This window comes from Musa acuminata, chromosome BXJ2-2, assembly GCF_036884655.1.
Source record: "Musa acuminata AAA Group cultivar baxijiao chromosome BXJ2-2, Cavendish_Baxijiao_AAA, whole genome shotgun sequence".
Lineage (NCBI taxonomy): Eukaryota > Viridiplantae > Streptophyta > Magnoliopsida > Zingiberales > Musaceae > Musa > Musa acuminata.
Genome location: NC_088339.1, coordinates 28339831 through 28366664, shown reverse-complemented (window position 1 = coordinate 28366664; position 26834 = coordinate 28339831). Strand labels below are relative to the sequence as shown.

The window sequence follows — 26834 nt, the reverse complement described above, 5'->3', positions numbered from 1 at the left end:
ATAAAAGCTAAATGCTTGCAGGAAAGAAAACAACAAAAGAAGAGAATAACATGATAAATGCAACTGTGAAAGGGTTCCTAGCTTACTAGAATGCATAGATAGAACTTACATCTGAGGGCAACAAAGCACATTCCTGCATCAATAAATTTTTCTTCTGTTTACACAGATCCTCACAATTGCTTCAAGCAATTAGCAGCAGTAGATCATCACTTACTATATACAACAGCAGCAAATCCAATGACAGCCAACAAGAATACCAAGTCTAACCCTCTTTAACCTTGTTTGGTCCATAACATCTGGGTTAAACCAAAGAATATAAACCGATAACCACCTAATTTAACACTTTTCAACCTTGAATCACGCACTTCCTGAAAGACTACAAGATACACATTAACAAGAGAAAGAAGGGAGAACAGAAGTTTAAGCTGTTCAAACCTCAAAGAGACTAATAAGCAACTACAGGAGCTTTTCTTCATACATGACATGGTTCCTGTTAAGTATGAAAAGGGGGAACAGAAGGCATGAGAATGGTCAATCACATATCTGATATATCTTTTTAAGCATCAGAATAAATTAGAAACAGGCGAGCGATCGCTTACACAGCAAATAAGCCTTGAATCTCTTAGAATAAAAAGCTACAATGATCTTCATTTATTCGCATTTGCTTAAAATTCTTATCTTTCTTTTGCTAGTTCACCTTTTTATGCTTTATCTTCTGAAGCTGATTATTGTTCTAACAGTCTGGTAAGTTGACCATGCACACATTCGCATTAAGAATAATACAATGAAGGGTAGTGTCCTACTTGTAGGAGAACCATGGCACAATGGTAAAATTACCTTACTATTATCCCTCTCTGCTTGTAGGGTTAGCTGCGTACATCGACTCTCTCTAGACCTCGTGCACAGGGTTCATGTTTTTTTTTTATTCTTAACATAGTGATATGCTTGATGAGGAATTGATACAATTAAAGACTTAGATTTAATGGGACTGTAAAAGGATATAATTATTGTGTGTATGTGCTCTATAGATGTGCACAATAAATGTTATTAAAAGTCTGTACCATTTGGATGAAGATTTTTTTTTAGTTTCCTACATTGAAGAAAGCAATAGTTGCTCCAAGCCCTATTTCCTTTACCTTATATTCTTGTTTATTCCATTATTTTATTATCTCTAGCTCTTCCTTATTGCCGTGTACTAAGTACATCTTTATATCAGTAACCCTCTCCTCAACTAGATACTTGCCAAGCTATGACAGAGATTTGTGATCATATTCAGATCTCTACAGAACCACTAACTCTACAGAAATAAACCAGATGATGACCATGATTTGCGAGAACTGTGACGTACATGAAAATTTTGCCTAATTTATTATCTAAACAAGTGAAAGCAAAAAAATAATATTGAGCTAGCCACTATAATGAACACAAAATCAACTATAGTCTTTATAAAAGTAGCACAATCTCGTGGAAGTAAATCCATCAGTACATGTCCAATTATCAAATTAAGAACAATGTAACACAGCCTAGGTAAACATGTTACAGTTTAACAACCGATAATAGCACTCTAAAATCGTGGTTTTGTTACTACATCCCAATGACAACAATTTTCAATACGATACTTCATCAACAATTTAACATGAACGTAAACGCCAACTAACATTGTAAATTTTACGACCACAGAGCAAGTGGGCAACAATGGCAGTACTTCAATGCACGCAGCATGTTTACATGAAATATGACTCATCTATCAATATCAGCAAGATGACTATTACAAACTGCCTAAAACCAAACAAGGCTGGCGATTACCAGAGCACCAACAAGAAGTAACAGTGCCTTCAGATATACATCAGCCTGTTGTCCATGTTGCACATGCCGCGGGAATCCGTGAACATGCCCACCATGAAATGCATTGCCATACCCATAGGGGAACCCTGCACTGGGACCGTAGGCAGTCGCATCAGGAATTCCATGAACCTGAAAGCTCAGAAGTGGGAACAAGCCACCGATAGCTGCAGAGAACGTGAAGTTCCCGAATCTCGTGCTAGCAACAGGGGCTCCACCCATGAACCATGGGTTAGCATGATGGAAATTGTTCGGGTCCGGCGGGGGTGCTGTCGCTGGCCTCTGCCCAGCTGGGCGATGGGGAATGTTCATGCCCGGCATGGACTTGGACCGTGGATCTGTAGAGTTCTTCCCCCGGCCATAAAGAGGGACTAACTTCTCTTCTTCGACGATGGCCTTGCAAACAGGGCATTCAGAAGACTGGGCATGGCCATGGAGCCATTTGTATAGGCAGGGCCAGCAAAAGAGGTGACCACAGAGGGTGACCACCGGATCCTGGGCCAGCTCGAAGCAGATGTTACATTCAAAGCTGCCAGCATCATTGTTGCTACTGCTTTCCCCGAACGAAGAGTTCTGAGGATCTCTACCGGACGATGACTCCCCAAACCCACTGGCCATCTGGTTGAAGTTGCAAAAGAAGCTTGCAACAGAAGACGGAAGAAAGGCGTCAAAACCACGTTCCGTGGATAAATCTAACTAAAAAACCTCAAAATTTTAACATTTACATTCAAGAATCAGTTTAGATAAACAAAAACCACAAAGAAAGAAATAAAAACCCTAAATCCGGTTAGTGGCACGATAGGCAATGGAAAACCTCAGGCATACACCAACATGCAAAGATGACCGATAAATATGAAGAATTTATAACACGAACGACTAAAAATTAAGTATCAAACCCTGACAAGACACCAGAAAAAAAAAAAACCAAGTTCGATTTAACCAACAAGAAAGAATCCTAAACCCAATTGGCGGCATCAATGGATACCCTCAGAGCTTTGTTCAACAAAATATGCGAAGGATATTCAGAGATTTGGATGATCTGGCATCCAACAATGATCAAGAAATACAAAGAATTAGCAACACAAAAGGACCGATGATCACGAACCAATATCTACGTATCGGGAATTAGAACACAACGAATCCAAAGAAAAGCTCTTAAAGATCAGAAAAAAAAAAAAGATGGAAGGCATCCATCATTCTAGGGTTCAAATCAAGAACGAAGAAACGATTTAGAACCGTGTTAAAGGGGCAAGGATGAAACCTATGTCGAATAAAATCCACACGGGAAACAAACGCTTGATCGAATTCAAGAGAGGGGAACAGATCAGTACCTGAATCGAGCGATGAAAGCTGCGGGAAGAGTCGGCGAGGGATCGGAACGGTTGCGAATTAGAAAGAAGACGGAAGGAACAAAAGAAGGGGGGCGACGGGACGACGCGGCCACCAACCAGGTGGGGAGGAAGCTTCCAGATCTTATCCCCGAATTCGGATCTTATTCTAATGGGTTTCGGATCCACCAACGGCCCTCAAACCAACGAAATAGCTGTGCGTCACCGTAGCGGATCTTGTCAAAGCCCAGATTCCATCCGGCCCGGGCACAATTTTAATCTGCATAAATATTATTCAAATTAGTTAATTGAATATATATATATATATATAAGCAAATACTTATATCAAGCCCAGATCTAACCACCACGTATGTTCATACGCGTTGACTGTGATTGAGAATATTGTAGGCAAGTGGAGACACTATTTTTAAAGCATTTTTTGCAATGGTATAACGCAAAGCAAGTTCATTATGATATACATTCTTTACTACTCTAATTACTGTTTGTATAAAGTCAACGATCGTAGCTTAGGAGTTCGCTGACAATTGAGTACATGTCCAATGGGAACAAGTTTTTCGTACGTGGTATTTGGAGCTTTGTCATGAGAAAAGTTGTTGGTGGTGAAGTTTTCTTTTTCCCTTCTGTTCTTTTGGGGTGTTGATGATGCTGATTTTTCATCGATATCTCTCACCGACCAATCCTTCTTCCTGTTCGATTTCTCACCCACCAATCCTTTCTCGTCCATCCCTTCCGTTTGGTAACCCCTGGGGAAGGCCATTTCTCGTTCCTTTCAGCTCAGGAAGAGGAGTGCTTGGTTCGGCCATGGTGATGAAGAGGTGGTGGAGAGTGGCGACGTACTGGCTGGCGGAGCACCCCGCCATCGTGGGCTTCCGGTGGAGCCATGCCGAGTCCTGGGGCTCCACCTGGCCTTTCCTTATCTGCTCCGTCGCCACCTACACTCTCGCTGTCGCCGCCCTCCGCGTCGTCCTCTGGCTTGTCCGGCAGCGCCGCCCCGTCCCCCTGGGACCCCTCCCCGCCCTCCACTCCCTCGCCATGGCCTTCGCCTCCACCGTCATCTTCCTCGGCCTCCTGCTCTCCGTGGCCACCGAGATCCGCGACGCGCGCTTGTTCTGGCAACACGGCCGCGCCCGCACCACCCCGCTGCAGTGGCTCCTCTGCTTCCCACTCGGCACCCGCCCCTTTGGCCGCATCTTCTTCTGGTCCTACGCCTTCTACCTCTCCCGCTTCCTCCACCTCCTCCGCACCTTCCTCGCCATCCTCCGCCTCCGCCCCGGGCCCCGCGCCGCGGTGCTCCGCCACTCCGCCCTCCTGTGCATGTCCTTCCTCTGGCTCGAGTTCTCCCAGTCCTTCCAGGTCGTGGCCATCCTGTCGGCCACCGCCGCCCAGGTGGTGGTCTTCGGCTACCGCTTCTGGGTCGGTGTCAGGAGAGGCAGCGGCGGAGGAGGAGACGACGCTGCGGCAGTGGTGCTACCGTGCCAGGCGGCGCTGATGGGGTGCAATCTGGCGTGCCACCTCGCGATGCTGCTGCTGCACTTCGCCAAGGGCGGGTGCAACGGGATCCAAGCGTGGGTCGTCAACTTGGTGCTCAACGCCGCCCTCCTGCTGCTCTTCGTCTACTGCTATGTCCACACCGGCACGAAGACGAAGAAAGGCTGGGCTTGGAGGACGACGACCGCCATTTCGACTGCTCTCACACCCAAAGTGCGATCTTGGAGAATTCGGACGTGAAAAGAAAACGTGACCTACCATTCATCGCAGAGAATTGAAGTCGAGGCTCAACGTTATTTCCGTTCCAAATAAAACTCCTCTTTATACAGAACATAAAACGGGATCTTGCAAAATTCCATTTGCAGTTGCTACTCCAGAAAGGAAAAAAAAAATCAGAAGCAAACTAATAAATAAATAAATAAAGATTATCCTTTGTACGGATTTGAGTCAAAGAGTATCAAAGGTGACTACATTTTTTTATAATGTGAGAGCAAAAATCGATCTTTTAGTTACACTTTTTCTTCAGCTTATCTTTGAGAAATGTTTCGATAGTAAATTAATTATAAATTATCGTTTATAATTAGTTATCTTTAGTATCTCAATCTTTATACTTTTAAATTTTAATATTAAAATCACTATATTTACAAAAGTAAAATATTAAACTTTAGGACTAAAAAGATAGTTTTATGGGGTTAAAATTTATAACCTTATGAAATTACAAGAGTATGTAATATCCCTTCCATTGTTTTCGAAATTTTTTTTTGACTTTCATTGCAGAAAATGAGAACCAGTTCTTCAACCACAATACCAAATCATTCAACAAAATCTTCGACAGAGAGTGATCATTCAAAAATAAATTAATTCGGATTCGCATCAGGCACTCGAGTTTTGGGCTTAAAGTGTCAATCGAGCAGTTTCATGAAATGAACAATGTAAGATCAATACGGTGGGCCTTTCTTTTATTACGAGAGAAACGATGATGGAAATGCATACTTGTGATCTGCTTTGTCAATGTACGTGTACATAGACAGTAGGCGCATCATTAAGTCGTGTGGCAGTCGTGATGACATATATACATATCAAGGTTCTACGAGAACAACTTGTTTGATCACAAGCAGTTAATATATGCGCTGCTGCATAGATGTTGGGGCAATCAGCTTTCCTCGAACTCCTGGAAGCATATTTCTTGTGAGCTGCATCATCACATTCTCAACAGTAAGTAATACAAGGACATCTTTGCATCTGACACTTCATGATTCGTGCTGCGACACTAGATGCTTGTGATGCAGACCGGAGAGTCTTGGCTTCTCTCAAGCACTGTACGTTCTTTTGTTTGGCCAACTCGAGCGTTTCGTCAACCCCCGGCGAAGTTTCATGGCGGATGCTATGCGCTGCCGAGGAATCGATCGCCATCGCATATGCCTTGGTGCTTTAGGTGGATGCATGGAAGAGTCGTGGAGGGAAGCGGGCATTGACCGGTGAGGATGACTTGGGTGGTAGACCGAAGCTACGACTCAGTTCGCGACTTGGGCTCTGCTTGTGAACTCGTCCGAGATATTTCCGTTCCGGGCGACGCACGCAAGAGTCGATGTGAATCGTGTCTGAATTGGTATTGACTGGTGATGGACACAACGGGGCGGCGTTCTGGATGGATCTCGCCACTTGCGACGACTTGACTTGACTTGACTTGGGTTGGCGAGTCATGACTCAAGCATAGGTTTTGGAGTTTGGACTCGCCACACATATTACTTCTTGTCCGATTTGATTAAGCTAAATTAGGTACATATGCATTTCCAAAGATTAAGCTAGATTAGGTACATATGCATTTCCACGCAAGACGAAGGACTCAACTGCGATGCGCGGCGTTTATCTCCATGGATCGCGCAAGACAAGAAGAAACACCCAAAGATGTTGGGAGAGAAGTACATGTCTGTCACGTGTGATTCTACCTTCACAATGGATTCTTGAAGCACGTTAATGTCAGTAAGTAAAAGAGTTTTAAGGGCAGACATGAGAGTCATCGGGTAAATACAAGACACTACTGCCTTAAAAGCAGGTATATCCAAGTGTTGGAAAGGGAGAGAGGACTTCTCGGATTATTAGAAATTGTAGAGATCGATATAAAATTAAACAAATATTTAACATGATTTAACAACTCTCACTCGGGCATAATCTCTATATATACCCCCTTATATAAATCTCGAATAATTGATATATTTTCTTTCATTCTATTTAGAAATCCTAGAGAACTCACTTTCTTTCATTCAATCGCTTCACGTCCTCCTTCCATCACTGTGCATTTTTGACAAGTCAAGCTGTAACATCTTGTTGGTTAGGGATGTAGATGTCGCCTCCAAAACCTAAAAAATGGTTTGCATAGACTTACGTTGATAAGATCAATACTGTTCTTCGTCTATCCTCTAGATCAATCAACGCATACATACCATGTACAGCTCCCTTCCTACAATCGACAAATCAGCTGTAGAAAAAACTGGCGATCCACTTTGACGATTCTACTCAAAGCTTTTGTCCACATAGATGTTGATTTCTGCACCGTTCATCGTCAATAAAGACCACAACCCCAACGCTATCCTTGCCACAAAACGTTTATCCCATCTAGAGTGAGAGAGAGGAAGAGATAATGAGGTCGGCAAAGTACGCTTCGGCTTTGGTGTGTGCTATGGCCTTGGCCATGGCCTGCACCACCCTCGCGCAGAACTCCCCTCAAGACTTCGTGGACGCCCACAACTCGGCCCGGGCGGCCGTCGGCGTTGGCCCCGTGTCGTGGGACGACAAAGTCGCCGCGTACGCGCAGAACTACGCTAACCAGCGCATCGGCGACTGCCAGCTCGTGCACTCTGGCGGGCCTTACGGGGAGAACCTCTTCTGGGGCTCCGGCGCCGACTTCACCGCAGCTGACGCCGTCAACAGCTGGGTCGGTGAGAAGCAGTACTACGACTACGACAGCAACTCGTGCGCTGACGGCCAGGTCTGCGGCCACTACACGCAGGTGGTGTGGCAGGACTCGACGGCCATCGGCTGTGCTCGGGTGCAGTGCGACGGCGGCGCCATCTTCATCATCTGTAACTACAACCCACCGGGCAACATCATGGGGGTGCGCCCTATTAGGAAAAGAAAAGTTACAGTGAAATATTCTTTTTCCCTCTTTATATATCAAAATGGATACCTCATCAAAATAACAACTTAATATAAAAATACATATTAAACAGAATAACATAAACAATAGAACAATAATCAATCACAAAATAAGACTAAATTTTTACGTGAAAACCGAATGCGAAAAAAATCACGAGACCGTAGTTCACCTCAAACTTTCACTATCAAATAGTAATGATAATATATTTGTAATAAGTCTTCTCTAAAATAACAATAGGATTATAATAACATTAAGACCATATATCTTGACTCAAGAATAGCATATCATCATCACATGGATAGATCTTATCGAAGAAAAAGTTTAGGTTCACCAAATTGGTATACCTCAGAGAGGATAAACTATAGATCGGCACCGTAAAAAATGTAGAGCTTACTGCAATGATTCTCTACATATAATTTGGGCCAAAATTGACAAAGTTTGGCAATCCCTTCGCTGCCCTCAACTGCGCACATCTATTTTTTCCTTTTTTTTTCCTTTTAATTGCTGAATTTGTCTCAAACGTCCAATTGTCAAAGTCCAAACCCACATATGGGCTAGACCCAATAATTCTCCTCCTCCAGCTCATATGGTGGGCTATACTAAGCTCACTCTTTACCTATATACTCCAAGCTTTTTTTTAGGTAAAAATTTTATTAACATATATGGTACATTCTCATTGGTATGCACTTTTTCCAACTGTAATTCTTTAATCTCAAGCACATCACGAATCTTGTAATAACTTACTTCAATATTCTTGGATCTAGAATGATATATTGATTTTTTGAAGATGTAAATGACACTCTGACTATCATAATTAACAATATATCCTTCCTATTTCAAGCCCAATTCATATAAAAACTTTTTCATTAACAAAGTTTCCTTACAGGCTACAGTAATTACTATGTATTATGCTTAGATTGTCAAGAGACTGCTCCCCCTGCAAATATCATCAAGAATCTTGAAGTGGACTTCTTAAAATCAATGTCACCTGCCATGTCGGCATCTGTGTACCCTTCTAGCATAGGTTTTTCACTACCAAAACATAAACACAACTGAAAAGTACCTCTTAGATATCTTAATATCTATTTCACTACTGCCCAATGTTCCTTACTAGTATTATAGAGAAATCGACTAACAACTCCAAAGCTATATCTGGCCTAGTACAAACCGTAGCATACATCAAACTGCCTACTACAGATGAGTAAGGCACTCTGGACATTTTTTTTTTCTTTCTCACTTGTAGGATATTGTTTCAAACTAAGCTTTAAATGACCTACAAGTGGATAACAAACTACTTTAGCTTTACTCATATTAAATCTTTCAAGAACCTTTTCAATGTAAATCTCGTGAGATAGTCAAATCTTTCTTTTCTTTCTATCATGAAGAATATTCATGCTAAGTATTTGTTTCATGACAAAAGACTTACTTAGCTCTCATTTAATCTTTTCAATTTTACTAGCATTATAGCCAAAAATCAGCATATCATCAATATATAACAAAAGAATAATAAAAACATCATCTGAAAATTTCTTCGTACATACACAATGATCAAATGTGGTTCTATTATACCCTTGGCTTATCATAAAGGAATCAAATTTCTTATACTACTATTTTCTTGTGAACTCGTCTGAGATATTTCCGTTCCAGGCGACGCACGCAAGAGTCGATGTGAATCGTGTCTGAACTGGTATTGACTGGTGATGGAAACAACGGGCCGACGTTCTGGACGGATCTCGCCACTTGCGACGACTTGAGTTGACTTGGGTTGGCGAGTCATGACTCGAGCATAGGTTTTAGAGTTTGGAGTCGCCACACACATTACTTCTTGTCCGATTTAATTAAGCTAGATTAGGGTACATATGCATTTCCAGATGTGCATCAGGCAGGTCGGTGACGAGTAGCACGAGATGGGCACCGTGGTGTGATGCATGACGTTGCCACGGATCACGTACGCAAGACGAAGGACTCAACTGCGATGCGCGGCGTTTATCTCCATGAATCGCGCAAGACGAGAAGAAACACCCGAAGATGTTGGGAGAGAAGTACATGTCTGTCACATGTGATTCTAACTTCACAATGGATTCTTGAAGCATGTTAATGTCAGTAAGTAAAAGAGTTTTAAGGGCAGACATGAGAGTCATCGGGTAAATACAAGACACTACTGCCTTAAAAGCAGGTATATCCAAGTGTTGGAAATGGAGAGAGGACTTCTCGGATTATTAGAAATTGTAGAGATCGATAGAAAATTAAAGTAATATTTAACATGATTTAACAACTCTCACTCAAGCATAATCTCTATATATGCCCCCTTATATAAATCTCGAATAATTTATATATTTTCTTTCGTTCTATCTAGAAATCCTAGAGAACTCACTTTCTAGAAATATTAGAGAAAAACTCAAGAACGCCTAAAATATTCGTCCTGCTCTCCTCTATAAAAATATAGATATATATTTATAAAAAAATAAACTAAATTTTATTTTTCTCGAATTTTCTTCATTTATAAAAATTTTCTCCAAAAAATCATAAAATATTATTTACCAATCCCAACGACAGGAATGTGCTGAAGTCATTTTCTCTTATACTGAAAATTATCAATCGCTTCACGTCCTCCTTCCATGACTCTGCATTTATGACAAGTCAAGCTGTAACTTCTTGTTGGTTAGGGATGTAGAAGTCGCCTCCAAAACCTAAAAAATGGTTCGCATAGACTTACGTTGATAAGATCAATACTGTTCTTCGTCTATCTTCTAGATCAATCAATGCAAACATACAATCGACAAATCAGCTGTAGAAAAAACTGGCGATCTACTTTGACGATTCTACTCAAAGCTTTTGTCCACATAGATGTTGATTTCTGCACCGTTCATCGTCAATAAATACCACAACCCCAACGCTCTCCTTGCCACAAAACGTTTATCCCATCTAGAGTGAGAGAGAGGAAGAGATAATGAGGTCGGCAAATTACGCTTCGGCTTTGGTGTGTGCTATGGCCTTGGCCATGGCCTGCACCACCCTCGCGCAGAACTCGCCCCAAGACTTCGTGGACGCCCACAACTCGGCCCGGGTGATCGTTGGTGTTGGCCCTGTGTCGTGAGACGACAACGTCGTCGCGTACGCGCAGAACTACGCCAACCAGCGCATCGGCGACTGCCAGCTCGTGCACTCCGGCGGGCCTTACGGGGAGAACCTCTTCTGGGGCTCCGGCGCCGACTTCACCGCAGCCGACGCCGTCAACAGCTGGGTCGGCGAGAAGCAGTACTACGACTACGACAGCAACTCGTGCGCTGACGGCCAGGTCTGCGGCCACTACACGCAGGTGGTGTGGCGGGACTCGACGGCCATCGGCTGTGCTCGGGTGCAGTGCGACAGCGGCGCCATCTTCATCATCTGCAACTACAACCCGGCGGGCAACATCGTGGGGGAGCGCCCTTACTGAGATCACCCTATCTTCTTCCCTGTAACATTGTTGAGGGAAGCTATAGCTACGAGCATGCATGTGAAATAAAGCCCCGAGTATGACTGCCGTGTTCTGTAAGAACATGGTGCATGAATACGTTGGCAATTAATGTACTCAAACATGCATGGTTATATTATTTCACGTATTAGTTCATGTCTTTGAATGGCTTTTGGGGTCAAAGAGGAACGCATCGATGAAGTATATGTTCAGTTTCAGGTTGCAAGGACAGCTGCTACTTTGCTCATCACACTTATTCGCTAATTCTTCTTCCTTCCACAATTATCCATACATATTTCATGGCGAATTCTCAAATAAAAAATAAAAAAAATAAAAAAAAACTCTAAATTTAAGAATTTTAGCACTCTAATTTTTTTTAAAAATAAATTAGATAGCATTTTTTTTTTTTCAAAAGAGCTATCCTACCCTTGTTAACTACTACTCTCCGCCCGCCAACCGTCCTCCCTTGGTCACCTGTGGCTTTAGGCACATCGGGGTTGACTGCCTCGGTCACCCCCCTTTATTGCCTATGCCTCTAAGCATGAGTTAGTCTCGACGGTCATCCCTTCCTCTCCCTTGACCACTAGCATCTATGTGTGTAAGTTAACCCCATCGATCGCTCCTCGTCTCTCCTGGTTGCTTGTGCCTTTATGCATGGGTTGACCCCAACAATTACCCCCCTTTGCATATGCAAGTAGGCCTCGATGGCTAGAGAACACTGCAGACTTACTCATACACCAAAAAGTCATTGGAAGACATGAATTTTATTCGTGAATCATAAAGATGCGTGTTTTGGAACATTGCCGATACGTACTCATACACCATGTTCTTACAGAACACTGCAGACGTACTCCGGCCTTATTTCACATTCAAACTTGTAGATATATGTAAGAAGAAGGTAAGATGGAGCAGTCTCAGTAAGGGCGCTCCCCCACGATGTTGCCCGCTGGGTTGTAGTTGCAGATGATGAAGATGGCGCCGCTGTTGCACTGCACCCGAGCACAGCCGATGGCCGTCGAGTCCCGCCACACCACCTGCGTGTAGTGGCCGCAGACCTGGCCGTCAGCGCACGAGTTGCTGTCGTAGTCGTAGTACTGCTTCTCGTCGACCCAGCTGTTGACGGCGTCGGCTGCGGTGAAGTCGGCGCCGGAGCCCCAGAAGATGTTCTCCCCATAAGGCCCGCCGGAGTGCACGAGCTGGCAGTCGCCGATGCGCTCGTTGGCGTAGTTCTGCGCGTACGCGGCGACGTTGTCGTCCCACGACACGGGGCCAACGCCGACGTCCGCCCGGGCCGAGTTGTGGGCGTCCACGAAGTCTTGGGGGGAGTTCTGCGCGAGGATGGTGCAGGCCATGGCCAAGGCCATAGCACACACCAAAGCCGAAGCGTAATTCGCCGACCTCATTCTCTCGTTTGTATCTCTCTCTTGAACCCTAGATGTGCTATATGCTTTGTTGCAGAGAGAGCTTTAGGGTTGTGGTATTTATAGACGACGAATGGCGCAAAAGATTAAGATCCAAGTGGAGGAAGACTTGGAAATGATCGAACTCAACAACGACGTTTTCTACGGTTGGTGTAACCGTGAGCGGAATGTAGCCGCATGTGATCTATATTTATCGATCGACGAATAAAAAGAATGATAGAACGGTTATTATAATTGATAACTACTTACGACAGCCATATTTGCACGCCTTGTTTGTCTGTGATTGTAATGGAGCTATATGTAATCCATATTTATGGATTGAGGAATCGATGCAAGTGGATCTTATTCATGCACCAACTCCATGAACACCTTCCTTTTCCTTTGTTTTTTATGTTGACGGACTCGATCCCCGGTCTTCGTAGAAGATAGTAGTCAGATATGTTCTTCTCTTCCAGCATCTTCATCCTCTATCTTTCTCATCGTTATCCTATGCTTGTATTCTGTATTCCAAGGGCTGACACCGATACGAACCTAACTCAGAAATATAGTGAGAAATCTTCCTCCAATAAAAAACAAGATCTTGCTCATTGAATTCGATATCAGATAATGATAAGTTTGATTCAAACTAATTAAGATTAATATATATCAAGTCGGACACCAATTCAATCTAAAAACCTAACTTCTAAGATATGGACAATCCTAGTGGTCTACTCTTTGGCCTTGCATTCGGTAGAAGATGGATTCGCAGTAAGCCATTTCGAAGAAACTTCGAAGCAGGAACAAAAGGCTGCTACGAAACCATTTTCACGTCACTGGATTGATTGCGTGATCTGGTGTCATGGTTCAAGTGATGCAGGGTATGACCATGTCCATACAAAGAACATGGATGCGCTTCCAGATGCATGGAACCTTACTTCATGACAAAAGCTAAAATGTTAAAGAACATGAAGGCACGTTTAGAAAGAAGATGTAGATCGATACCATTCATCATGACATCATTTGATGGCGATTGTGGAGCCAACCCGATTTGGTTATTTGGTTTCCCATTCTAAACTCAAATCGCGTGACGTTTCTGCATTTGACCGGCGTCCCAATTTGCCCGGACAGAAAGGATGCTTCAAGGAAACGTTATCGATCTTGTCAAGTTGAGGTCCGCCACTTTAGGCCAATTATCGATGGCGTCAACTCTTCTTTTCTTTCTCTTTCTCCTTCGGAAACGCAACTCAAATTCTCAAAGGCAAATTGAAGCTAATTAATTCGCGTTCGGTATACAAGGCGAAAGAGTTGGCTGCTGCTGTACGCATTAGCATCCGTGAATTACCGAGAGAATATCCATGCCATAAAACATTGTCGCTAAGAAGATTGCATGAGATTCGCAAAAGTTGCCAGCTTTCACGTTATTTATATTGTATGATCCACGTTGACTTGCGCATGAAGATAAACCTGTAAAGAGCTTTCCGGATCAACATCATTCACTGCATCTCAACTCTTGGCACCAACGCAACCTCTCAGCCAACGAGCCAACATCTTTGTTGTTTAAAATATCAACGGATGTTAAAGACCTACGGACGATCAATTTGTAGAGAGATATATAAACTAATCTCGAGCAGACGTTAGGGGAGTCGAGTAGGTAATAACCTCTTTACTCTTTCATTTACACACATGATATTATTGTCTTCTTCCATATCCACCATTCGCTAACTTAAGTATCGGAGGGGTCGAGCTTGGAAGCTCCCAGCATAGACCTGTTGTATAGAACCACTGGTGGTCAGGAGATGACTTCGTTGCTATGCGCAACCTCACGGTCACGAGGCAACCCTTCAACCAAAGGACAGCCCATCCGTCCGAAGAGAGGACCTCATAGTTGAGCAAATCCTAATTCCTCTACCCATTCTCACTACTTTTAGGCTAGATCGACCTTAGCGAACCGCCTCTCTTGATAACCTCCTATGCCAGTTTGCCATGTCAGCACTCCCACATCAACATGGAGGATAACATAAGGATAAACTTACACCTTCAATAGTGAACCAACTGTGTCGACTTACCAGTCAACGATTCTCATGACACTATCACTACTCAAAGCATTTGCCCACATAGATCTTGATTTCTACATCGTTTATCGATGATAAATGCCACAACCCTAATGCTCTCCCTGCAAAATTTTTATTATCCCATTTGGAGTGAGAAGAAGAAATAATGAGGTTAGCAAATTACACTTCAGCTTTAGTGTGTGCTAAGACCTTGGCCATGGCCTACACCACCCTAGCGTAGAACTCCCCCAAAGACTTTGTGGATGCCCAAACTCGACCGGGGCAATCGGTGGTGTTGGCCCTGTGTCGTGAGATGACAACATCATTGCATACGCACAAAACTATGCCAACCATCACATAAGCGACTGCTAGTTCATGCACTCCGACGGGCCTTACGAGGAGAACCTCTTCTAGGGCTCCGGCGCCGACTTCATTGTAGTCGACGTCGTCAACAGCTAGGTCAACAATGTTGGGGATGGAGGAGTAAGGAAATGATAAAAACATAATCCTACGATGCAATTAAAAAGAATATTTTTAATCAAGAAAACCGATATAGTATTAAACAATAGGTAAGACATAGAATACTTTCAAGATATTCCTAAATGCACACACTCCATCTTGCTTCATGAACTATGATCCTATTTATAGGACCTAGTAGTAACAATCTCACCCCATCATATCACCCCATGATTAAGTATAGGCACTGCTAGTTATAGGTGTCCTATAAGTAAATTACGTGAGTGATATATATATATATATATATATATATATATAAAGTGAGAAAATATCATAATAATAATAAGCAAAAAGAATGCGAGTCACGTCACATGTATGTTGTATGCCCATCTATATGATGGAGGTAGGTAGTCTAATAGCTACTCGTATGGGGACATTAATGTTACAGTGCAAGTACTAATTAGAGAATGAGTTCATTGATTGATCCACTCAAGGAATGCTAGATGGTTGATGATATATCATCATTAGACAATGATTTCGTCGTTCCAATGGTGTACTTGGTCCGACGTTGACCAAGTGGCTCATCAAGTTGACAGAGGCGAGGTGCGTCACCTGATGCAGCTGATGTCACGTGAGTCTTATCACAATTATTACCCTCATCAGCTACAACGACGGCATCTATATCATATGCAACTACAACCCAGAGGGCAACATCGTGGGAGAGCCCCCTTACTGAGACCACCATATCTTCTTCCCTGTAAAATTGTTGAGAGAAGCAATGGCTACGAGCATGCATGTGAAATAAAGCCCCGAGTATGTCTGCCGTGTTCTGTATGAACATGGTGCATGAATACGTAGGCAATTAATGTACTCAAACATGCATGGTTATATTATTTCACGGATTAGTTCATGTCTTTGAATTGATTTTGGGGTCAAAGAGGAACGCATCGATGAAGTATATGTTACGTTTCACGTTGCAAGGACAGCTGCTACTTTGCTCATCACACTTATTCGTTAATTCTTCTTCCTTCCACAATTATCCATACATATTTCATGGCGAATTCTAAAATAAAAAAATAAAAACTAAAAAACTCTAAATTTAAGAATTTTAGCACTCTAATTAAAAAAAAATTAGATAACATTTTGTTTTCAAAAGAGCTATCCTACCCTTATTAACTACTAAAAATATTTTTAAAGAAAATTTCAGTTTCAAAAAGTAAATCCAACATTACAACGTATGAGTTATAAGAAATAGGATAGTTTTCCCCTGTTTTTCCATCTTTCAGAAACAGCATGAGTTTTATTTCCAAATTGCAATGAAATATCATCACCAACGGAAGATGAGCTACTTAGCAGCAGTTGATTCTGTAACTTAATGTTGTGGTCTGAGCATATTTCCAACTTGATGTTGGTGTCTCCTTCCATGTTACCAAGTCGGAGAAGCAAGGAAGTAGAATTAGTGAATGACTGTGATAAGCAAATTCCTTGCAAATCACGTGAACCTGAACACATACTGCATGAATGCATGCATTAATCCTCTTGGATCCCAAAAAGTCATTGGAAGACATGAATTTTATTCGTGAATCATAAAGATGCGTGTTTTGGAACATTGCCGATACGTACTCATACACCATGTTCTTACAGAACACTGCAGACGTACTCCGGCCTGATGCGTGTTTTGGAACATTGCCTATACGTACTCATACACCATGTTCTTACAGAACACAGCAGACGGACTCCGGCCTTATTTCACATGCAAACTTGTAGAAATATGTAAGAAGAAGGTAAGATGGGGCAGTCTCAGTAAGGGCTCTGCCCCTCGATGTTGCCCTCTGGGTTGTAGTTGCAGATGATAAAGATGCCGCCGTTGTCGCACTGTGCCCGGGCACACCCGATGGTCTTCGAGTCCCGCCACACCACCTGCGTGTAGTGGCCGGAGACCTGGCCGTCGGCGCACGAGTTGCTGTTGTGGTCGTAGTACTGCTTCTCGTCGACCCAGCTTTTGACGGCGTCGATTCCGGTGTAGTCCGTGTTGCTGCCCCAGAAGAGGTTCTCCCCGTAAGGCCCGTGGGAGTGCACGAGCTGGCAGTCGCCGATGCGCTGTTTGGCGTAGTTCTCCGCGTACGCGGTGACCTTATCGTCCCAGGACACAGGGCCGACGCCGACGGCCGCCCGGGCCGTGTTGTGGGCGTCCACGAAGTCTCGGGGGGAGTTTTGCGCTAAGGTGGTGTAGGCCATGGCTATGGCCATAACACAGACCAAAGCTGAAGCATAGTTTGAGGACCTCATTCTCTCGTTTGATTCTTTCTCTTGAACCCTAGATGTGCCGTATGCTTTGTGGCAGAGAGAGCTTTAGGGTTGTGGTATTTATAGACGACAATGGCGCAAAAGATTAAAATCCTAGTGGAGAAAGACTTGGAAATGATCGAAGTCAATCACGACGTTTTCTACGGCTGGTGTAACCGTGAACGGAATGGAGCTGCATGTGGATCTATATTTATCGAACGACGAATAAAAAGGCTGATAGAACGGATAGTATAATCGATAACTACTTACGACCGCAATATTTGTACGTCTTGTTTGTCTGTGATTGTAATGGAGCTATATGTAATCCATATTTATGGATTGAGGAATCGATGCATGTGGATCTTATTCATGCACCAACTCCATGAACACCTTCCTTTCTTTTCCCTTTTTTGGTTGACGGACTTGATCCCCGGTTTCGTAGAAGATAGTAGTCAGATATGTTCTTCTCTTCCAGCATATTCATCCTGTCTTTCTCATCGTTATGTTCTGCTTGTATTCTGTATTCTGACGACTGACACCGATCAAAATGTTGAGAACAAACTGTAGTCTATTAGTTCCTAGTTCCTGCTGCTACTTATTTCTGTGAGGAATGGGGATGATCATCTAAATAATGTTATTACGTGGTCCTTTTCTGATACTTTTTATGCTTACAGGAATTGCTTTCTGATACAGTGGAAAAACTTTCTCCCATAAAAAAATAAGATCTTGCTCATTGTATTTGATATCATATAATTATAAGTTTGATTCAAACTAATTGAGATTAATATATATCAAGTTGGACACCAATTCAAGCCTAATAGTCTACTCTTTGGCTTTGCATCGGCGCTTAGGATTCGCAGTAAGCCATTTCAAAAAAACTTCCATGCAGGAACAAAAGGCTGCTACGTAACCATTTTCACTTCACCGGATTGATTGGGTGATCTGGTGTCATGGTTCAAGTGATGCAGGGTACGACTATGTCCTTACAAAGAACATGGATGCATGTAAACTTTAACGCAAGCTGTGCTTCCAGTTGCATGGAACCTACAACATGACATTTGCTAAAATGTCATGCAAGAACATGAATGAACTCTTAGAAAGAAATGTAGATCGATAGCATGTATCTTGATATTATTGTTGAACTTGGTAGGACAAAGGATAGAGTTATCATACAAAGGAAGAGTAAAACAAGATAAGATATTTTATATTTTACACATAATTTTTTACAACTTTAAAACTTTATATGTTGTTTCATGACCCAATATATGGGGGTTTATATAGTCCACAAAGATATATTACATTAATTTTATTTAAAATATATTATTCTCTTTCAAGAAATCCTTTAGCCAATTTGACTTGTCCTTTCATAGATATTTAATCTATTTTTTTCTCTTGATGTAATGAATCTCCCTCTTGATGCAATGAATCTATCTTTTGATGAAATTAACATGTATTTTGATGTAATGAATCTCTCTTTTGTATTTTTTTTTTATTTTAAAATTTTATTTAACACCGATCACTTGGTGGTCTTCTGAAAGTATAGTAAGCTCCCATATTATTTTTGTTAATAGCACGAATCTCTTCATTCATAGCTTGTCTCCATTTTTCTTCCCTACAAACTTCTTCAAAGGTTAATGGATCATATCTTGTAAAACGATAAAATAAAAAAAAGTTTATTATTATTAGTATCAATCCTTCAAGTCACATCATATAGCTCCTGAATCGATCTTATCTTTCATAAAATCGGACTTCTTAAATCATGTGACCTAGTTAATATAGGTGATGATTCCGGTAAAACCACTTTAGTGTTTGCTTGTATTATATCTTCTTCTGAAGCTATAGCTTTCTCATACTGCTCATCGTTTTTCAAGTTCCAAATCTGTTACTCATCAAATTCAACGTTTCTTGACATCACAACTTTATCTATGATAGAATTGTAGAGTTTATAGTCATTTGAATTCTTTGGATAACCCAATAAAATGTGTTTCTAACTTTTATCCTCCATTTTTATTTTTTTTTCTTCTTATGGTATCTTGGCGAATGCAATACTTTCAAAAATTCTCAAATAATCAACTCTTGGTTTCTGTAAGCTCCATACTTCTTCTGCACAAGCAGCATTATCTCCCCAAAATTCTTTAAGATTTTTTTTTCCTTTAACATGCATCGGACCATATTAACTATAGCCCTTTTATTTTCTTTCTGAGACACCATTTTGTTGAGGTGTGTATGACATGGTAAATTGACATAAAATCCTATTATTTTTATAAACAAATAAAATTTATTTGATATATATTCACCACTCCTATCTGTTTTTAAACATTTAATCTTATAACCATTTTGTCTTTCAACCAAAACCTTAAATTCTTTGAATTTGCTTCTTTTTTTTCTCTTTTAACATGTAAACTCAAGTTTTGCCACTATAATCATCAGTGAAGGTAAGAAAATATATGATTCCTCCAAGTGATAGTGGACTGATAGGGCCACAAACATTTGAGTGCACTAGATCAAGTCGATGTCATGCTCATTTTGTTCTTCTGACTTTGAAATGTTTTCTTTCTTATTTTTCCATGACACATACTTCACATAATTTTGATGAGCGATTACTTCTTGGTATTCATGTCACCATATTATGCTTTTCTAAAAGTTTCAAAACCTCAAAATTTAAATGAGCATATCTAGGACACCATAGTGTAGAAGTATCCTCAATATCAGTTTTAAAATAATTTGACTAATCAAAAATACATAAAAGTAGAGGAAACATTTTCTTCTTTACCATTTTCACATGTGATATTAATATTTTATTCTTATCATGAATTGAGAGAGTCATATATTTCATATTAATATCATAACTTTTTCACATAATTACCCCAAGCTTAGAATATTATTTTTCATATCAGGAAAATAATAAATATATGAAATGCATAATTCTTTGCCATTATTAAGTTCAAGAAGAATTTTATCTTTGCCTCTTTAAAATTATCATAGGCCGTTAGCAAAACTTTGATTTTTATTCTTTTATTTTTAACAAAATATACATTATCACCTTGATTATTAGGATTATAATAACATTCATAAGAGCATTGTTCATACATTTTGCAAACATAGTATTATATTTCATACAATTTAGAATTTCTAGCATGTCCACGGTATCGGTCATATCCTTGACCATAATCTCGACCTCTTTGGCTAGAATTTTCTTCACCATCTTCATTAGAATTGTCTCCTCTTTCTCTTTTTGTCCATGTCTTATTCCTCTAGAAGAATATGATTCATCTTTATTTTCAAGAGTAAGCTTGGTTTGTAGTGCTTGCTCCATAGTTTTGTCTTCTCCTCCTTTTGCAATCATTTATTTATGAATTTGAAGGAAACCCATAAGTTATTCTAAAGATATTTTTTCTAAATCTTTAGATTTTGCAATCGCAATAGCAATAAAATCAAATTTTAGAACTAGAGATCCTAGTATTTTTTTTTTTTACTCTTTGATCACTTATTTGTTCACCATTTCATCTCATTTGATAAACAATGAAAATAATTTTTGAGAAGTAATCAGAAATAATTTCAAAAGTACCTTATTGTAATTTTTCAAACTTGACTCATAAAACTTGTAGACGACGTTTTTTTACCTTATCAAGACCACCGAATACTTTTTAAAATATTTCCTAAGCCACATTTGAAGTATTTGCTAGAGCGATGATCTCGAACATTATATCATCAAGCTCTTAGTAGATCATAAATAATGCTTTTTTCTCCTTCTTCCTTCTATCTTTGAGTTATTTTTTTGCTTCCACATTCATTGCTCTTTCTTCTTGGACTTGGTTCGATAAATCCATCTTTTACAAACTCTCATACATCTTGGGAGCTTAGAAAAACATTTATTTGAATACACCATATATCATAAATTATTCTTTTCTTTTTCAACAAAATTTACCTTATTATCTTAATTATTATGATTATAATAATTTTCATAAGAGTAATGTTCATACATTTTACAAACATAGCATTGTATTTCAGACCTTTTATAATTTCTGTCATGTCTATAATCTCGACCTCTTTGGCTAGAATTTTTTCCACTATTGTTATTGTTTGGAGATTCTTGATTGGTCTGATTTCTACCTCATCTTCCTCTTTTTGTCCATGTCTTATTCCTCTAGGAGAATTTGATTCATCTTTATTTTCAAGTGTAAATTTAGTTTGTAGTGCTTACTTCATAGTTTATAGTGCTTTCTTTTAGTACGAGAGAAACGACGATGGAAATGCATACTTGTGATCTGCTTTGTCAATGTACGTGTACATAGCCAGTAGGCGCATCATTAAGTCGTGTGGAAGTCGTGATGACATATATACATATCAAGGTTCTACGAGAACAACTTGTTCGATCACAAGCAGTTAATATATGCGCTGCTGCATAGATGTTGGGGCAGCAATCAGCTTTCCTCGAACTCCTGGAAGCATATTTCTTGTGAGCTGCATCATCACATTCTCAACAGTAAGTAATACAAGGACATCTTTCCATCTGACACTTCATGATTCGTGCTGCGACACCCGATGCTTGTGATGCAGACCGGAGAGTCTTGGCTTCTCTCAAGCACTGTATGTTCTTTTGTTTGGCCAACTCGAGCGTTTCGTCAACCCCCGGCGAAGTTTCATGGCGGATGCTATGCGCTGCCGAGGAATCGATTGCAATCGCATATGCCTTGGTGCTTTAGGTGGATACATGGAAGAGTCGTAGAGGGAAGCAGGCATTGACCGGTGACGATGACATGGTGGTAGACCGAAGCTACGACTCAGGTCGCGACTTGGGCTCTGCTTGTGAACTCGTCCGAGATATTTCCGTTCCGGGCGACGCACGCAAGAGTCGATGTGAATCGTGTCTGAATTGGTATTGACTAGTGATGGACGCAACGGGCCGCCGTTCTGGACGGATCTCGCCACTTGCGACGACTTGAGTTGACTTCGGTTGGCGAGTCATGACTCGAGCATAGGTTTTAGAGTTTGGAGTCGCCACACACATTACTTCTTGTCCGATTTGATTAAGCTAGATTAGGGTATTTATCACGCTGGTCGGTGGCGAGTAGCACGAGATGGGCACCGTGGTGTGATGCATGACGTTGCCACGGATCACGTACGCAAGACGAAGGACTCAACTGCGATGCGCGGCGTTTATCTCCATGAATCGCGCAAGACGAGAAGAAACACCCGAAGATGTTGGGAGAGAAGTACATGTCTGTCACATGTGATTCTAACTTCACAATGGATTCTTGAAGCATGTTAATGTCAGTAAGTAAAAGAGTTTTAAGGGCAGACATGAGAGTCATCGGGTAAATACAAGACACTACTGCCTTAAAAGCAGGTATATCCAAGTGTTGGAAAGGGAGAGAGGACTTCTCGGATTATTAGAAATTGTAGAGATCGATAGAAAATTAAAGTAATATTTAACATGATTTAACAACTCTCACTCAAGCATAATCTCTATATATGCCCCCTTATATAAATCTCGAATAATTTATATATTTTCTTTCGTTCTATCTAGAAATCCTAGAGAACTCACTTTCTAGAAATATTAGAGAAAAACTCAAGAACGCCTAAAATATTCGTCCTGCTCTCCTCTATAAAAATATAGATATATATTTATAAAAAAATAAACTAAATTTTATTTTTCTCGAATTTTCTTCATTTATAAAAATTTTCTCCAAAAAATCATAAAATATTATTTACCAATCCCAACGACAGGAATGTGCTGAAGTCATTTTCTCTTATACTGAAAATTATCAATCGCTTCACGTCCTCCTTCCATGACTCTGCATTTATGACAAGTCAAGCTGTAACTTCTTGTTGGTTAGGGATGTAGAAGTCGCCTCCAAAACCTAAAAAATGGTTCGCATAGACTTACGTTGATAAGATCAATACTGTTCTTCGTCTATCTTCTAGATCAATCAATGCAAACATACAATCGACAAATCAGCTGTAGAAAAAACTGGCGATCCACTTTGACGATTCTACTCAAAGCATTTGTCCACATAGATGTTGATTTCTGCACCGTTCATCGTCAATAAATACCACAACCCCAACGCTCTCCTTTCCACAAAACGTTTATCCCATCTAGAGTGAGAGAGAGGAAGAGATAATGAGGTCGGCAAATTGCGCTTCGGCTTTGGTGTGTGCTATGGCCTTGGCCATGGCCTGCACCACCCTCGCGCAGAACTCCCCCCAAGACTTCGTGGACGCCCACAACTCGGCCCGGGCGGCCGTCGGCGTTGGCCCCGTGTCGTGGGACGACAACGTCGCCGCGTACGCGCAGAACTACGCCAACCAGCGCATCGGCGACTGCCAGCTCGTGCACTCCGGCGGGCCTTACGGGGAGAACCTCTTCTGGGGCAGCAGCACGGAATTCACCGGAATCGACGCCGTCAACAGCTGGGTCGACGAGAAGCAGTACTACGACTACGACAGCAACTCGTGCGCTGACGGCCAGGTCTGCGGCCACTACACGCAGGTGGTGTGGCAGGACTCGACGGCCATCGGCTGTGCTCGGGTGCAGTGCGACAACGGCGGCATCTTTATCATCTGCAACTACAACCCAGCGGGCAACATCGTGGGGGAGCGCCCTTACTGAGATCACCATATCTTCTTCCCTGTAACATTGTTGAGGGAAGCTATAGCTACGAGCATGCATGTGAAATAAAGCCCCGAGTCTGTCTGCCGTGTTCTGTAAGAACATGGTGCATGAATACGTAGGCAATTAATGTACTGAGACATGCATGGTTATATTATTTCACTGATTAGTTCATGTCTTTGAATTGCTTTTGGGATCAAAGAGGAACGCATCGATGAAGCATATGTTAAGTTTCAGGTTGCAAGGACAGCTGCTACTTTGCTCATCACATTTATTCGCTAATTCTTCTTCCTTCCACAATTATCCATACATATTTCATGGCGAATTCTCAAAAAAAAAAAAAAAAACTCTAAATTTAAGAATTTTAGCACTCTAATTAAAAAAAACTTAGATAGCATTTTGTTTTCAAAAGAGCTATCCTACCCTTATTAACTACTAAAAATGTTTTAAAAGAAAATTTCAGTTTTAAAAAGTAAATCCAATATGTACAACGTATGGGTTATAAGAAATAGGATAGTTTTTCCCTGTTTTTCCATCTTTCAGAAACAGCATGAGTTTTATTTCCAAATTGCAATGAAATATCATCACCAACAGAAGATGCGCTACTTAGCCACAGTTGACTCTGTAACTTAATGTTTTGGTCTGAGCACATTTCCAACTCGATGTTGGTGTCCCCTTCCATGTTACCAAGTCGGAGAAGCAAGGAAGAAGAATTAGTGAATGACTGTGATAAGCAAATTCCTTGCAAATCACGTGAACCTGAACACATACTGCATGCATGCATGCATTAATCCTCTTGGATCCCAAAAAGTCATTGGAAGACATGAATTTTATTCGTGAATCATAAGAACATTGCCGATACGTACTCATACACCATGTTCTTATAGAACACAGCAGACATACTCCGGCCTGATGCGTGTTTTGGAACATTGCCGATACGTACTCATACACCATGTTCTTACAGAACACAGCAGACATACTCCAGCCTGATGCGTGTTTTGGAACATTGCCTATACGTACTCATACACCATGTTCTTACAGAACACAGCAGACGTACTCCGGCCTTATTTCACATGCAAACTTGTAGATATATGTAAGAAGAAGGTAAGATGGGGCAGTTTCAGTAAGGGCTCTGCCCCTCGATGTTGCCCGCTGGGTTGTAGTTGCAGATGATAAAGATGCCGCCGCTGTCGCACTGCACCAGGGCACACCCGATGGTCGTCGAGTCCTGCCACACCACCTGCGTGTAGTGGCCGCAGACCTGGCCGTCGGCGCACGAGTTGCTGTCGTGGTCGTAGTACTGCTTCTCGTCGACCCAGCTGTTGACGGCGTCGATTCCGGTGAATTCCGTGCTGCTGCCCCAGAAGAGGTTCTCCCCGTAAGGCCCGTCGGAGTGCACGAGCTGGCAGTCGCCGATGCGCTGGTTGGCGTAGTTCTCCGCGTACGCTGTGACGTTATCGTCCCATGACACGGGGCCGACGCCGACGGCCGCCCGGGCCGTGTTGTGGGCGTCCACGAAGTCCTGGGGGGAGTTTTGCGCTAAGGTGGTGCAGGCCATGGCTAAGGCCATAACACAGGCCCAAGCTGAAGCATAGTTTGAGGACCTCATTCTCTCGTTTGTATCTCTCTTTTGAACTCTAGATGTGCTATATGCTTTGTTTCAGAGAGAGCTTTAGGGTTATGGTATTTATAGACGACGAATGACGCAAAAAAATTAAGATCCAAGTGGAGAAAGACTTGGAAATGGTCGAACTCAACAACGACGTTTTCTACGGTTGGTATAACCGTGAAGGGAATATAGCCGCATGTGATCTATATCTATCGATCGACGAATAAAAAGGCTGATAGAACAGATAGTATAATCGATAACTACTTACGACAGCCATATTTGCACGCCTTGTTTGTCTGTGATTGTAATGGAGCTATATGTAATCCATATTTATGGATCGAGGAATCGATGCAAGTGGATCTTATTCATGCACCAACTCCATGAACACCTTCCTTTTCCTTTGTTTTTTATGTTGACGGACTTGATCCCCGGTCTTCGTAGAAGATAGTAGTCAGATATGTTCTTCTCTTCCAGCATTTTCATCTCTATCTTTCTCATCGTTATCCTATGCTTGTATTCTGTATTCCGAGGGCTGACACCGATACGAACCTAACTCAGAAATATAGTGAGAAATCTTTCTCCGATAAAAAACAAGATCTTGCTCATTGAATTCGATATCAGATAATGATAAGTTTGATTCAAACTAATTAAGATTAATATATATCAAGTCGGACACCAAATCAATCTAAAAACTGAACTTCTAAGATATGGACAATCCTAGTGGTCTACTCTTTGGCCTTGCAGTCGGTAGAAGATGGATTCGCAGTAAGCCATTTCGAAGAAACTTCGAAGCAGGAACAAAAGGCTGCTACGAAACCATTTTCATGTCACTGGATTGATTGCGTGATCTGGTGTCATGGTTCAAGTGATGCAGGGTATGACCAATGTCCATACAAAGAACATGGATGCATCTAATCTTTAATGCAAGCTGTGCTTCCAGATGCATGGAACCTACTTCATGACATAAGCTAAAATGTTAAAGAACATGATGGCACGCTTAGAAAGAAGATGTAGAGCGATACCATTCATCATGACATCGTTTGATGGCGGTTGTGGAGCCAACCCGATTTGGTTTCCCATTATAAACTCATATCGCATGACGCTTCTGCAAGTGACCGGCGTCCCA

At 41.6% G+C, this 26834-nt stretch overlaps 7 protein-coding genes and 1 pseudogene across 9 annotated transcripts; 4 read left to right on the top strand and 4 right to left on the bottom strand.

Annotated features, from left to right (window-relative positions):
* Positions 1-112: 112 nt before the first annotated feature.
* On the bottom strand, positions 113-3331 carry LOC135605836 (uncharacterized). Of its 3 annotated transcripts, XM_065096348.1 has the most exons (4): positions 3174-3331; positions 1807-2482; positions 436-490; positions 113-296 (listed from the first exon to the last, which is right to left on the bottom strand). In XM_065096348.1, the coding sequence occupies exons 2-3, from the start codon at positions 2458-2460 to the stop codon at positions 473-475; spliced, it is 672 nt and encodes a 223-aa protein (XP_064952420.1). In that variant the 5' UTR covers positions 2461-2482; positions 3174-3331; the 3' UTR covers positions 113-296; positions 436-472. The 3 variants fall into 3 exon arrangements, with proteins under 3 accessions (XP_064952420.1, XP_064952419.1, XP_064952418.1); XM_065096347.1 differs by having other exon boundaries at positions 113-490; XM_065096346.1 differs by lacking the exons at positions 113-296; positions 436-490 and having other exon boundaries at positions 1466-2482.
* A 378-nt stretch (positions 3332-3709) lies between these two features.
* Positions 3710-5116, top strand: LOC103976281 (fatty acid elongase 3-like). Its single transcript, XM_009391484.3, has one exon. It carries the CDS (start codon positions 3831-3833, stop codon positions 4917-4919), a length of 1089 nt encoding a protein of 362 aa, XP_009389759.3. The 5' UTR covers positions 3710-3830; the 3' UTR covers positions 4920-5116.
* Positions 5117-7032: 1916 nt separating this feature from the next.
* Positions 7033-8070, top strand: LOC135605011 (pathogenesis-related protein 1-like). Its single transcript, XM_065094680.1, has one exon. It carries the CDS (start codon positions 7321-7323, stop codon positions 7885-7887), a length of 567 nt encoding a protein of 188 aa, XP_064950752.1. The 5' UTR covers positions 7033-7320; the 3' UTR covers positions 7888-8070.
* A 2660-nt stretch (positions 8071-10730) lies between these two features.
* LOC103975647 (pathogenesis-related protein 1-like) lies at positions 10731-11453 on the top strand (annotated as a pseudogene).
* Positions 11454-12038: 585 nt separating this feature from the next.
* Positions 12039-12771, bottom strand: LOC103975648 (pathogenesis-related protein 1-like). The gene has a single exon (XM_009390667.3). It carries the CDS (start codon positions 12694-12696, stop codon positions 12208-12210), a length of 489 nt encoding a protein of 162 aa, XP_009388942.2. The 5' UTR covers positions 12697-12771; the 3' UTR covers positions 12039-12207.
* Positions 12772-16754: 3983 nt separating this feature from the next.
* LOC135605010 (pathogenesis-related protein 1C-like) lies at positions 16755-17556 on the bottom strand. Its single transcript, XM_065094679.1, has one exon. The coding sequence runs from the start codon at positions 17487-17489 to the stop codon at positions 17001-17003; it is 489 nt and encodes a 162-aa protein (XP_064950751.1). The 5' UTR covers positions 17490-17556; the 3' UTR covers positions 16755-17000.
* Positions 17557-23562: 6006 nt separating this feature from the next.
* On the top strand, positions 23563-24273 carry LOC135605831 (pathogenesis-related protein 1-like). The gene has a single exon (XM_065096336.1). The coding sequence runs from the start codon at positions 23611-23613 to the stop codon at positions 24097-24099; it is 489 nt and encodes a 162-aa protein (XP_064952408.1). The 5' UTR covers positions 23563-23610; the 3' UTR covers positions 24100-24273.
* Positions 24274-24910: 637 nt separating this feature from the next.
* LOC135605830 (pathogenesis-related protein 1-like) lies at positions 24911-25773 on the bottom strand. The gene has a single exon (XM_065096335.1). It carries the CDS (start codon positions 25706-25708, stop codon positions 25220-25222), a length of 489 nt encoding a protein of 162 aa, XP_064952407.1. The 5' UTR covers positions 25709-25773; the 3' UTR covers positions 24911-25219.
* Between the last annotated feature and the right edge of the window lie 1061 nt (positions 25774-26834).